Source organism: Strix aluco, chromosome 2 (assembly GCF_031877795.1).
Source record: "Strix aluco isolate bStrAlu1 chromosome 2, bStrAlu1.hap1, whole genome shotgun sequence".
NCBI lineage: Eukaryota > Metazoa > Chordata > Aves > Strigiformes > Strigidae > Strix > Strix aluco.
The window spans coordinates 111,697,898-111,712,670 of NC_133932.1; the positions used below are offsets into that span (position 1 = coordinate 111,697,898).

Genomic DNA, 14,773 nt, shown 5'->3' on the forward strand with positions numbered 1-14,773 from the left:
TATCCGGTCCATATGCTGCTTTATCAGTTTCGTTTTAATCTTGATTGAGATGCCACACCCCCTCATTCCCTTTCTTCACCCATCCCTCACACCCACATCGCCAGCTTTCTCTTCATCGCACATGCTCAGTATCAATTTCCCCTATAGTTAAAAGGACAGTGTATATAGAAAATCTACTAGATATGCTGAAGTACGCACCCTCCCCCTCCTTATTGCTTGTTAAGGCATCTGCTTCGCCTGCGCTCCTGTGTTGAGACACATGGAGCAGCAACAGGCTCTCAGCATATATTTTCCTCTTTTTCCGTGTGAGATGTGGAACTATATACTGTCATTTTAAACCCACTAAACACAATCCTTACCTTAGATTGAACAATGCATTTACATAACACGGGCCGTAGAAACTCTCCCAAGTTCAATGAAATACAATGCATTGTATGTGCTGGTAAGCTTGTGTTTCTAACAATGCATTCTTTCTCTTTTCTTTTTAAAACCCTTCTGATACCTATTTATTTTGATTTTATTTTTTTAAATATTGCATGAGTCTTTTGAATATATTTTTCTTCATTGTGTAACTGTGCCAGGGTTGTCGTTAGCTGGCTTAACCTATATGATAAAAAGGGGGTCTGGGTGGGAGGGGGTTATTCTGGAGCTGGGGCAAGGAGGGATCCAGGTCTGATAGCCCACACGAGGCCCACACACCTCCTCAATCAATCCAGAGCCCCAGAATTTCCATCAAGTGGTTATTTGCTGGCTTTTTTCCTTCTTATTACTCACAAGACCCACATTTTGATAGCTGGAGAAATTTGTATAAGTTTGTTGCAAAACCTGCGTTTTCTAACACTGCAGTGATTGAAGCCTTTAAAAACTCCTCTGTGAGGTATTTGGAAAAACTCAGCAAATTAACCACATTAGTGAAACAATAAAGATGGTCACTGCAAGTGTTTCCAGTAAAGTAAAACTCCCACCCTGGATCATTTCACTGAATGCATGGATCAGGCTCCAGCACAGTTTCCTAGAGGTTCCCTGAGCACACACCAAGTGTTAAGTAGATTCTGATATGGATGTTCTGGGGAAAGAAAAAACAAAAGTAATCCTATTTTTCAGGCAAAAAGTAGAAAACTATTTCCCATCCATCAGCTGAATGCTGGCTAGCAAGAATTGAAAAACGCTTTCACGCCAAGTGCTCGAGTGTGCAGCAGGATGTGTAATTCCAGCCTATCGCACTTGCATTGGTGGCTATAAACCTACCGTGACCTGCAAGGACATAGCAAAACCTTCTTGGTCTGTGGTGTCACTTGGCATCACGCTTCGCAGGTTCCAGCCCTGTAACACAGCCGAGAGACAACAGCACAGCATCTCTGCTTTTTGGTTTTGAAGAAGGGGGGAACAGGGCCTGAGTGCCCAGCTTTAGCTGAGTGTGGGTTTGATGGTACTAGAGCAATTTTTCTTTTCTGCTTATGAAGTAAAGATGGCGTTTTGGGTCAAGCAGGACTTTGCCAAATAGTTGCAAATTTAATGCCTCCTCTGTAAACTGGGAGAAAGCTCTCATGAGCTTTATTTATCTTCCTGGAGTTTAGATGCTCTCCATGATCAGCTTATACTCCTTCTCTGCTTTACTATTTTTATTTTACACCAAAAAAAAAAAAAAATCTGGCTTTCCATTTGCTATACACAATGTTTGGCTCTTTTAAAACCCCAGCTTCAGGGGGAGCAGACCACCAGAAACAGGAGCCTGTGATAAAAGCGAGCATCTCCTCTCAGATTGGCCTTGACTCAGTTTAACTGCATAGCCTAGATTTTGAAACAAACCATATGCATTTTGAGGAGGTAGGGGGGAAGACTCTAATTCTGCAAAGTGGTAAATAAATAAACGCTATAAAAAAAAAAAGGGGGGGGGGGGCATTTGACTAAAGCACTAGTAATGGCTGCCATCAGCATACAAAATGACACATCCCTGAATAATGGGCTGGAGCAGATGGGCGATAATCTCTCTTATTCATACATAAACTGCTCTGTTTTCCAGCTGGGGGCAGTAACAACAATGTTTATAATTAGTGCTTTCTAAACAGGGCACCTAGTGTGGAAAGGCAAATTGGGAGAGCAGGGCTCCTAGGTGTAGATGCTTAATTAGGAAACGCTGTAACAGGGTACCTCCGAACAAGCACTGCCTTGTGTTTGGTCCTCTTTCATCTCCAAGAAATAAGCAACTGCTGTAGTGACCAACATTTTAGTCTAAATAAAACCATTTCGATGTAGCAAGAGTTTACTTTTTAGTAGCGCAAATGCAAAGCATATGAAAAGGTTCATCAATTCCCATCTATAAAACAGTTAATTTATCACAGGCCCATGAAAATCAGCCTGAATTCACAAGTATAGCGAAAAATGAAAGCAGGTCCCGAGGAAAATGCAATGCTCCTTTTGTTAGTGTTAAACTATTCATCTCTCCTCCACTCCTTTCATCGTTTTCATCCCTAGTTTCTAGCAGTCTTCTAAAATATCTTTTTAAATGGCACTATATCCTCCCTCAATCAACCAGAAAACCTTTTCCTTTCTCTGCCTAAAAGACTTTCCTATTCAAAGTGCCTCAAAATCCTAGGTTTCTGAGCACTCATTCTACATCCTGTTTTATTCCCTTTCAGTAGGATAATATATGCAAAAGTGACATGACTTTTTGAGATACTAAAATAGAACAAACCTTATGTTCAGTAATAGTTGTTGTAGCAGGTATGAGATACAATGCCTGGAAAATCTTAGTGTTCCTTGAATATGAGGAACAGAAAGAAACACAGAGGCCAAATCAGTAAAATCATTTGGATCCTAGACTGATAAATGTTTTCAGGGCAGCCAACCTAATGCTGTGGAGACATCAGCACTGCAATCAGAAGTGCAGCAAAGGCCAAAGCAGCGTCAGTAAGGGATGAGACCTGGAGGTCTCAGTTAAACCCCTGCAGTCTGCTCTGCCCCAAGGCTGGTGAAACTTGTTCTTGATAGCCAGGAAAACCAGCCTTGGTTCAGGTGGGTAATGCCCATGGTGCAATCACACCTTCATTCACTCCTAATTATCAGTGTCAACTCAAGTCAAAGACAGCACAGATCACCCATCTCTGAGCAGATACTATGTTTGGGATTTCTTTTTTTTTTTTTTTCCTCCAGTCAGACCATTCTCTGATAGATCTCTTTAAGAAAGGGTTAAAGCCAATGCATTCATCTTTTTAATTTCCATCTACTGGAACTTAGCAACAGTGACCACGAAAAATCCAAATGGCACCTTCATTGTCCAGAAATATCATAACTGATAGATTTACTTTCTTATAAGGAACTTTTCTTTAAGATGCACTTAACTGAGACTTTTAACAGTTTGTTGCTTCCAGTTTTTTGGCTTTCTTGTAAGTAAGCCAGAATATTAAGAGTGAAAGTATTTCAAGCCTTTTCTTTAGCCCCAAGTGTTGCAGTGTCCTGCCCATAGCCTTCCTCAGCTGCTTTACCTGTTCCTCCTAATGGTAGCACATTTTGAAGACAATACTTGGCATAATTTACCAGTGTTTTCTTCGATCCTGAATTTCCTTTCTGGTTCTGGTTTATGTCTGAATCTTAACATTACTTTAATCTGCTTCTGACAGAGTGGCCTGAATTTTTTGCCTTTTCTGGGCTGATTCAGAATATCAGGGGAGCACTAGAATGGTTGTATCTAACATAAAATATTAGTACAGGTAGTATTGCATATAAGATTAGTATAAAATGTTAGTGTATGTTGTTTTCTAGATATCCACAGGCACTGTAGAAAAGCTAAAGGAGCAAAATAAAACCCAGGAAATGTACAGGAAAGTCATTAATGATCTTATCTATGTAATGACAATAGCAAGGAGATGAGTTACTTTGGATGCTTAACAAAGTCATCAATCCAGTCAGTACTGAATTAATAAAATATTGGATTTTTAAAATACAGTTGTCACTGTCACAGTTAAAAAGTATCTGAATAGCTCATTTGAAAACCCATAGTTCCATCCTCTGTGTTTGATTCCTAATTCCCATTACTTTGCATCTGTCGAGTTACTTAACACCTGTCCCAAGTGAATACAATACACTTTCAAGTCAAAAGTTACAGCCAGACAACTTGACAAAGGGACAAGGAAGTTGGGAATCAGACTTGCTATCTGTAAAGTGCCATTTTTAATACCGTAAAACCCTCTGTAAACTGAATATTGGTAAAAACAGGAAAACATCTAAACTCATTTAAAATATCTTCTGCTCTTTGACTAAGAAAACCACAACTGATTTAAAAAATATAAATAAAATTCACCCATGCAAACAACTTGGCACTAACTCTCTCCCATCTATAATTGAAACCAGCTGAGGAATCGTGTCTCTAAAAAGGAGGGATGTCAAAGAGTAAACACGAACTTAAATATAGCAATATGAATGCAGCAGTTATATGTGTAGCATACTTGTCTTTGTATTCACTCACCAATACAGTACAAAGCATACATCAAATTGATTTGGTTTTCTTTCTTTTTTACTTTCATTTTAGTTAAATTTCATGCCAGAAGTTACATGGTGTGCTAAAGCACTGGCCTTTTGTATTTGGAGGTCTAGGTTCAAATCCACTTGATTAATTTGTCCCCTCGATGTGGTCATTTGCATGTCTCCAAATCACCGTGTAACTTGACTTAGTTATAGCTTGTGCCTAAGAGGCTAAAAATAACATGTGTCTTTCACTCCTGGATTGAGGTGCATTGCTAAGTTTGAAGTACTCTCCAAAAAGTGTCTTGAATCATGAATCAATCACATGTGTGTGTATATATATATATATATATATATATATATATAACCTGAGGAACCCATGGAAAAAATATTAAAAAATCAGACTGAAAGGCTGCCTGGCTCTGCCATGAGCATTGTTTAATGGTCATTTTTGCAGTAAGGAAACCTGCCGTTACATATCTCAATGTATTGAGGTCACTAGCCAGAAGCTTGAGGAAATAAGATAAAATTATCTAGGTGTGAACATTTAAATATGTACATACACATACATGCATATAAAACAATGCACTGGAAGAAAAATACCAGTGTTTCAATACATAGTCCATGCAGGTCCACACACTAAACAAAGCATCACAAAAACTGCAAACAAATTGCAAATATGCTCCTGCAGAATGAAAGCGAGTGAAGGGAAGGGTTTCTTAGATTAATGCATGAACAGCTGCATCCCCAGTTTGGTCTCCTGGCTGATATGAATAATGGATGGGCTAAGAGGCAAAATGCACAATAATGTTCTTTTATTAATGAAATGAATATATATCTATATTTGGTGACCAGCAGTAAATTAAGACAAGTGAAAAGAAAAACAGTCATTGCTCGCATTCATAAAATGCAGTTACTTCAATCCAATAATTACTGACCTGACAGAAAATATCACCCCACAGCTAAAATAAGGCGCTTCCCACTGCAAATCCAATATATGTATCAAAGCAGTTGTAGTTTTTGAATGTCTGTTCGCAAACACAGAGTTCAACATTTTCCAAGATAAAAAAACGAATTTGCATGGCTCAGGAGTCCTGCAGCATCAAGAGGTAGAAATCAGAATAAAGACACTCCCTATGGCAAAATCCTGGGAAAATACTAACTGCACCTTAGTATATAGGTGACAGAAACAGTGATTTTAAAATAATGCTCTGTTACTTCAAATGAAATGCATATTCAAAAATGGCTTGTTAACCATTTGGTACCGAGTGTCAGGATTACTAAAGGTTGATGCAAAATACATTAGTGCTTAATGAAGTGCTTCAGACCCATCAGCACCAAACTATTAGAGGCAATCCACTTATCTGCTGCTGGATAAGAAGCTCTACATTTCCTCATATGGATTGTAGGAGGACAGTCTCATATCTTATTTAAGAACACTATCCTTACATTTTAGTTGCCATTACTATCATATAGTGCTCAAAGTTCTCACTCTCTCACCTCGAGCCGGGAAAAAAAATGTCAAAATGTGATAATGAAAATCTGGGATTTGCAGTCCTGTGAAGCATAAGTGCACTTCAGATCCTCTTATTATTTATTGAAAGAGAAGCTTAAAGTAGAAATGCCCTGGAAATCCATAATGGACTGGTTCATGCACCAGCGAACCACCCAGCTGAATAGTATATGAAATAATACAGCTATTAAACCAAGGCAATGTGTATAAGAGGCCTTTGTTACAAAACCAGTAATAATAATGAAAAAGCTGATTTTTGGAATATACCCATGTGCACAAGAGGGTACAGTGGGTGAAAATTACACTTTCAAAATGTATGCAGTCAATACTCAAATGTATCTTACCATCTGCCCTGCATTCCAAAGCACTAATCTATCGTATTTTGAAATTCTTTACAGGTAAAAAATAACCATGACCTCATTAAATGAAAAATAGCATTTGTGCAGAGTGACAATACTGTCCAGCAGTGTATTAGTCACTGGAAGTGCAAAATGTCTTCATAACATTGAGCAGAATAAGCCTGCTCTTGCAAGGTCTGTAGGGCTTGTGAGTGCTCTGTCTGTGGCCAGAAGGGACCCATTTTGTGGTTCTGACATGTTAAATATTAAACATTAGACTATGACCTATGTATTTTTGCTTTCACTAGATAAATACTCCCTTCTTTGGCTCTCTGTGACTTTATACATTTTTATTCAATAAGTTCTTTGGGTGAGAACGGCTCTGAATATCTCTCAGCCCAGGAGAGTGACCACAATAATGCCCCTGAGTCTACAAGCATGTCTTTACAGAAACCGATTGGATCAAATTCACGGGAGACTTTGGATAAAAATGCAAAGAAAAACAAAGTCTCAAAATATCTCAGGAAGTTTCTGAAAGGTTAGGAAGCCCGAAATATTTGGTCCTACAAACTACAGCATAAGGTGCTGGATTAGGTGAGATCATTGGGGTTTTTTTGCTTAACATTTTTTATTATTGAGGCAGGAAGTGCCTTTATGTATTCTTAAACAAATACTTTTAAACAAAAGCCCCCAGAGCTTCCCCAACAATAGTAGAAAACTGGTATCTTGGGGTTTATTTTTTAAAGGTATCTTTAAAAAGATGTCCTGATATTTAATTATCTTACTAGTTTTGCAATTTTAGAATTCTGTACTTTAAAAAAAGCGATATCCTAGGCTAAATTTCAAAACCAATCTTTTATTCAAGAGTATTCTCTTCTGTGTAACTTATCTGATTTTAAATACCTTCAGTTTTTATATATACATTTACCATTCCATGTAGTAGGTTTAAAAATAAATTTAGAATTTAATACAAGTATTTTAATTATTCGACTAGAAATGTTAAACTTTCTCAGAGGAGAGTATCTATTACCACAGGATGATGTGATGTGGTTTAAACTTTAAATAAATGCTTATTTCCTCTAAGCATAAAAAATCTTTTAAATGGAAATCTGTATTTTATAGAATGGTAATATATGCCATTCTTTGCAATTTTCACACAGCATTACATACTGTATGCAGTATATTCACTGTGTGTAAAAGATCTAGGAATTCTTCTGTTTCACATTAAAAAATAATCAAAACCTGAATTGGTTCAAGGCTAAGAAACATAGAAGGCATTGAAAATACTAATTGGAGCTCTTAACCAAAATATTAGCAGTAAACAAAGAATTTCTCAGCAGATTAGAAGTGTTGGATTTTTTAGCAATTTTTGTTTAAAATACGGGGATGAACTTATCGAAGTTAATTATTTTACCCCTTTAAAGTAGTGATATGTAGGTCCTAAACACAAAAATAACAGTTCAGCAATTTAGCCTAACTAAATCCATTTGCTATAGTAGCTCTGTACTCTTGTCCATCTTTCTGTCTCTGTTACATCATTATTGAATGCTGATTGCATTATTTTAGAGCATGGATTGCTATAATGCTATTCTGCACTGGTATGATGGATTTAGTTTTCATTTTGTTCTCAAAAATATGTTTGCTATAAATACATCTCTGCTCTCCTATGAGGCTCACACTATAACTGGTAAATTTTCTAGAGAAATCAGTCATGTATATCTCAAGAGAAAACAATAAATCCTTTGAAGCAGAATAACCTTTTGGCTGCATTCTTTTAAATGAAAATTTTCATACTAGGGACAAATTTTACAAGCCTTAGCAGTTAAACCTATACAGTTCTCAAAGCTATCTTTGCCTCCAGTGCCATGATCAGATATTTGTTTGCATTTTGTATGTCATCTTACTAGCCACCTGCCTTTTCCCATTTTGCTTTTTCCAAAAAAAATCATGGGCCGTGTTTTAAGAAGGCAGCCCTGCTTCAGAAGGCAGTTAACTATGTGTCAAAGTGCTCTTGCTGAATCAAGGCCATCCTGTCGAACTTGTAATTTTACAGTGATTTCAGGGACTTCAGTCTAATGCCCCGTAATTATAAAAACTGCAAAACCCAGTCCTATGCTTGAAATCATTAGTCAGACTTGGGCTGCCCTTACCTGGGTTGCAGTTTCACCTTGTAAATGTGCCAGAAAAGCAGAAGAAAGGATGTGGCTAGAAGTTACAGCCATCTTATTAAGACTTGCATTCTCAATAGTGGCAGAAACTGATCAAAAAGTAAAGCCCATCAAGTAAATGTTCTTCTTTCCCATTCCTAGATACTCAAGATAGGCCTAGATAAAATTAGCGAAGCATTTCATTTGATAGACCTTGGTTAACAGGAGGAGACAGGGTGGTCAGGTTAAACGGGTCTTTCCGTCAGAGCTCTTCAGCGTTCTCCCTAAGAACATCCATTGAGTGGCATGAGGAGGTGTCAAAGAGCTGGACTAGCTCCCTTCGGTGTTTGTTTTTTTCTTGTCTGACAACTTCATCACAATCCATCTTTGTTAGCCAATTGCACTGACTTGAACATGGGTGAGTGTGTATCAGCCTTCATTAGGTCAAATCAAAGACAAGCGTACATCTCTGCCTTGCCTGTAGAAACAGATTTATACTTTGAGAAGGGTGGGGGGAAGGTCAGTTGGTATTTGGCTTGAAATTTGAATCTATTAAAGGATGAAGTTAATAGCATCCAGAAGTAGAACATATGGCATCCATATATATGGTACTGTATCTGCTTGATGATGTCACGCCACCTCTTAAGGTTTGGGAAATGCACTTTTTAAAGCATTTAGCTATGTTGTGGGCTCAACCTTTCAGACCCGACTGAGACAGAGCAGGTTTAATTTGGTCTGAACATTTATTATCCCTGATATTTGCAGGCCACATAAAAACTCATGGTTTTCATTAGCTTTGCATTTCACACACAGCCTAATTTCATTTATTCTTATTTTATGCCCCTGCCAGACCACCGCTCTTGATAAGGAGAGGCAGGTTTTCCGACGAAGACGCAACCAGGATGTGAGGGGACGTTATAAGGCACAGCAAGCTCCACCTGAACTCAACTCCGAATCGGAAGACTATTCACCAAGTTCATCCGAGACTGTTCGCTCACCTAACTCACCCTTTTAATAAAACACTTTTACTCAAAAGTCTTGGCTTTAACCCTTTGAGACCCTGAAAATCCTTCAGACCTGTGTGAAGTGATTAGAGCTGATCTATCCAGCAGTAAATGCTGGGATGGTGGAATACAAAAGGGTGCTCACAGAATCTTTGTAAGAATAATTTCCTAATTGATTGAAATACTTGTTCTCTGTTTAGATTGCAACTTGCTGCTAATATGATCCTCAAAGGGTTAAGGCTATTTTGCTTTTTTATTTCAAGATAGAAGCAGTGAATGTTTTCATCAGTGAAGCTAGGAACTGCAGTATGTAATTTTAGCACATGTTAACCCTCTGAGTAAACAATCAACTTATATCTTGACAACCCACATCAGGGCTTTATTCTGGCTTTTTTGCTTTTATACGCACATATCTTTTATAGTACCCTGAAGTTCCTTGCCTGTTTCTGGCCAAAACAATATCAAACGCACTATTGCTTAGGGGTTACAAATATAGGCTTTAAAAATGAAAATAAAATTAAACAAACAGCATCTTCTACAGCAACTTGTTCTAAACTTGCATCATACTTCCACAGGGACTGACTGTTGTTGGATGATATTATTCAGGCTAATTGGGATATTCAGTTCAGGGCAGCCTCATAGTTTACAGAAGATGACCATGATGATGGCCACAAAAGGTTGCTTCCATATCGTTTGCTGCTAATGACAATGCAGAGTCTTGGGAAATGGCTTGAGGACACATTCTGTCATGTAATGGTATGTAATGATCTAGTTAAGAAGTTCCTGGTTCCTTTGCCTCACACTCAGAAATGTACAGGGATCCTCTCAGCATGACCTGGTTATTCCTGGAGAGTCACTTTTAAAGATTAACATTGATGAGAATTACCCTTAAAATAGCTAGAGTACTTCTAAATCAGGGAAAATACAAGTAATTTAATATATATGTAAAGCGTAAACTGAATTAGCAAAAGTTTTGTCTTAGAATGGAGATCTAAAAATGAATCACCAGTTCTATTTGTAATATTTAATAAAATGGGCATTTACACAGAGTATACATATTTCTGGTTTGTTAAAACATCAGCACAGCATTATAGCATTTTATTTAACCATTATCCCAAAGTTGGGTACCACAGAAATATTACACTTTGTAGACTTTTGCTTCAGATGTGATAATTTAAAAGAAAAATTATTATAAAATAACTCGAAATTTCACTTGAATGAAAAAGGCAACTTTGAAAATCCTATTCTAAAATAAAAATCAACATTGTGAAATTTATACTTTTATTACTTATATAAAATGGAAATTTTATCCTCTAGAGTTAAAATTTTCTCAGTGTTTTTAAAAAGTCACATAAATATGACTCTCTCCTTGCATTTTTCCTTTTCTTTCTTTCCCTTCCTTCCTTCCTTCCTTCCTTCCTTCCTTCCTTCCTTCCTTCCTTCCTTCCTTCCTTCCTTCCTTCCTTCCTTCCTTCCTTCCTTCCTTCCTTCCTTCCTTCCTTCCTTCCTTCCTTCCTTCCTTCCTTCCTTCCTTCCTTCCCTTCTTTCTGTCTTTCTCCATTTTTCTTTCATATCATACAGAAATATTAATATGCTGCCCCAAAACATATGCAGACTTTTCTGATTTTGCTGGGAACTATAAATAAATTTTGGAGGAACGGGGCAAGTTGCCCACAGTGCCGTTTTCATTCTGAGTTGTGTGTGCTCATGGAACTGTCCCTACAAGTAGTTGTGGCAGCAAGTGTGTACCTGCAGCTTGTTAGAGCTAGTGTAATGCTCTTTTGCATTTCTAGTTGAACTGTATTACAAGAAACATTGAAATTCTTTTGTTTCTCCGTCCTTTAAAGTGCATCTTTCATTGCTTCAGTCATGAAAACTTATATATTAAAAGTTCTGAATATTTTAAATACAGGAATTTGTACACAAGTGGTACAAGTATTTCATACAGAATGCTTTTGAATTTACCCAGTGTCAATAATCTAGAAGTGAGATATTTAGTAGAAGAAACTAGATCTCCAGACTTCCTTGGTAATAAAGAGAGGTGAGTGTTTCCAGGTTTGATTCATCTCACCTGTCATGGACATGCAGTTTAGACAGGACTCATGCTTTAATTCACCTGTTGCTCTCACTCCATTGACTGTAGAAGGAACTGCTGCCAAACTTCAGATTATGAATTTAGTAGAATGAATCTCACCCTAAATCATCAGGAGACTCTGATCTCTGAACGTATGTCCATGGGCAGAAGACCTGTGCACAGCCTCAGTTACTCTGTCTGTAACCTGAATAACAACCTAAGTTGACTCCTTTCTTCATTTCCCTTTTGAATCATTGCATCGTATTGGTGCTAAATGTGACAACAATTTTTTTTTTCATGCTTATTACATATACTAGGTTGTTAACAATCTTAACCTAAGTGAAGCAAATAGGTGTCTTGTGGGCAAAATCGACAGGGTCAAAAGGTGAAGGGATAAAGGAACTGCCTTACAAAAGTTCTCAGGTTTTGGGAAAGGGCTGCATCTGTGGCAGATCGTAGACCATGCCCTTCTAACCGTAGAATCATTGCAGAAAGAAAACCCTTGGTAGATAGGGCACAGCCACTGCCATTGTGATGTTAATGGTGTAGTTTGATAACATTTGGGTAGGACAAGGATTATTTTCCATAGGATCAAACCCTCAGCCAACATAAAGCCTCCCTTGCCACTTACCTGCTTCAACTTACAGTAGGTCAAGGCACATGTTCTTCCAGCATTTTCCTTCCCACATTATATCATAGCCTTCCCTTTAGAAGAGATAGAATTCAGCCATGTAACTGCAAGACATACATTTGGTAATAAAAAAGTGTCCATTAACATCACATGTTCCTTGACTATTGGGAAAATTTGGCAGTCTTAAAGCAAAGGCCAATGTTCATTCTTCTTAATTAGAGCGGAAAGTCAGGAGAAAAAAAAATAAAAATGCTTCACTTGATGCATGAGAAATATTATTCAAAAACCCATCTGGGATTTTCCTATCACCTTTTCTTTGCTTTACTTTGGAATACAGGGTTATCATTAAAATAAGATGTTTGGCTCCTTCATCTTACACCATCTTGTACTACTTTAAATGTATGTAAAAATAATCCTAGATCCTGAAAACCCTACTCATCCCCAGCGTCTTATATGTTTCTGATCTTTGGTTCATGTTTTATGAACATAACTATAAAAATACTTTTAAAGTTATTTTTAGGTCTGTGAGAGATGAGGTTTCAAATTTCTGATAGCCTCTTTTCAGGCTTCAAGGAAAGGTATCTGAATATTTAAGCTGTTTAAAAAGAGTTTGCAATGATGGTTTTAAATACATCCATATATATTTTTTAATATAACCATATATATGAATATATATATGTATAGTTTCATGGAAATAATAATGGTTCAGGCTTGTTTGGCAGTGAGTGCCCTTTTTCTTGTCTAACCTCTGAATTCCTGAGGGTAAGTGAAGACAGAATATGCGGCCCTAAAAATACTTGAAATAGCAGTGAAAAAAAAGAAATCAAAGATAACAGGCTATTTCTAATGTGATAATCTGGGAGACCACATAGCACACTGTGGTCATTTTATGGTAAAACATACCAGTCCTCCTGACTCCTTTCTTCATTTCCCTTTTGAATCATTGCATCGTATTGGTGCTAAATGTGACAACAATTTTTTTTTTAATGCTTATTACATATACAAGGCCAACTTCCTACCACCAAGCCTGTGTAGTTATCTGACATGGAGGGCAGTTGTGGTAGGCACAGTCTATCACCAAGGAGATGGAGAGGAGCGCTTCCAAAGGATGATTCAGGTCATCTAATATCTAATAACATCTGGAGATGCCTGACAGTCTGATCTCAGTATTTACAGGAGAGTAGAACAGGGTCACTTCCAGCTTGATTCATCTCAAATATAAGTGGGGATAATATGGACCCCAACCTAAGTGCAATATTCTAGTGAGCTTACATGCAGTAAGCAAACTCTGATATGAAAATGTAGTACTGATAGGTGATAGCACACGATTGGTTAAACGGTACTGAGTTGGGCATTGTCTCATCTAGAGTTAAGCATCTAATTTAGCGCAATCATCTAAACTTCCCTTATAGTTGCTAGAGACTGGCTTCTCTAGTGGATAATTAAAATTCTAGGATGGATGACTCACTCACTAGATGAGTGCCTGGCCTAATATATTTAGAACATGATTTATTAAGTCATGACATATAAATTAATATTTCCATAAATTACAATTTTCATAGCATTAATGTACAAAAAATCCAGAATACTATGGTTCTACTCAGAGGGTTAACAGAAAAGCACTAGGCATGCTGATTACATTGGTGTATCCAAACTGCTTTGCTTTTTTAGCCAGTGTTTGCTGATTTTTTCAGAGAATTCTTGAAAAATTTCAAGTTTGAAATAATTTAAGTGTTGTTGTTTAAGGAATTTCTATAACCAAATTAATCTTATTTTTAGCTTAACTTATCACAGGAATAATATGTATCATTGATGCAGTGTAAGTCTGTAGTTATCAATTTTATTAATTCCACAAGTGATTCCAGAAATCTCTCTTTTTTTAAGTACTTACTATAGAGCTTACAATGGTGGCATAGGTGACTGAGACTGTCTTTCTTATTGGTAAACAAACAATATTGTAATTTCAAGAAAGTCCTAAGAATCAGCTTTTCAGTTTGGTAGTGTACTAGTTAGGGGAAAGCTATCTCATGACATGCATTGTGTAAATCATCTTTGTAGATGAAGACTGTTCATATTAATGAACACATTCTTTTTCCTTGACATTGTAGCAGAAACTGTTTACTTGTTAATGAACAACCAATACATTAATTTGCTTCAGACTGTTAGAGGGGAAAGTGAGATTCCAGTCATTGACAATGTTATTGCTTTACAGTAGCCCTCATCTAATTTAAATGTGGTGCATACTACAATAAGCAAAGCCAAACCTGTGAATAAACTCCTGAAAAAGCCTGGTCGGTCTTTATTCAGTTGGGTACTCGCATACAGTAGCGTATGACAGCAGGAAGGCTTTCAAGAATTGTTGAAATGAAAGCGATATATCCACAAATAAGAGCTAAATTGCAATCCTTTCCCTATAGGGCATATATGTTTAAAAAGAAAAAAAAAGAAAAGAAAAATTGGCTCAGAGGTTTGCAGTGCTACTATATTACCACAGGGCAAGTACATTAAATCATTGTTATTTGCTAGCCTGGGGTATATGTTAGAAAATGGCATCTTTTTTATTTAGTTTAGATTGTGGGCAGGGAGACCTTTCCTAATATTATTG

General features: G+C 37.1%; 1 protein-coding gene across 3 annotated transcripts in view; it reads left to right on the top strand.

The window, feature by feature from the left end:
• DCLK1 (doublecortin like kinase 1) overlaps positions 1 to 14,457 on the top strand; it is a 257,889-nt gene extending 243,432 nt beyond the window's left edge. For all 3 annotated transcript variants that reach the window (XM_074815834.1, XM_074815833.1, XM_074815836.1), the window contains one exon: positions 9,310 to 14,457. In XM_074815834.1, the coding sequence (XP_074671935.1) occupies positions 9,310 to 9,367 (58 nt within the window). In that variant the 3' untranslated portion in view covers positions 9,368 to 14,457. The remainder of the gene's footprint in view (positions 1 to 9,309) is intronic.
• Positions 14,458 to 14,773: the final 316 nt, after the last annotated feature.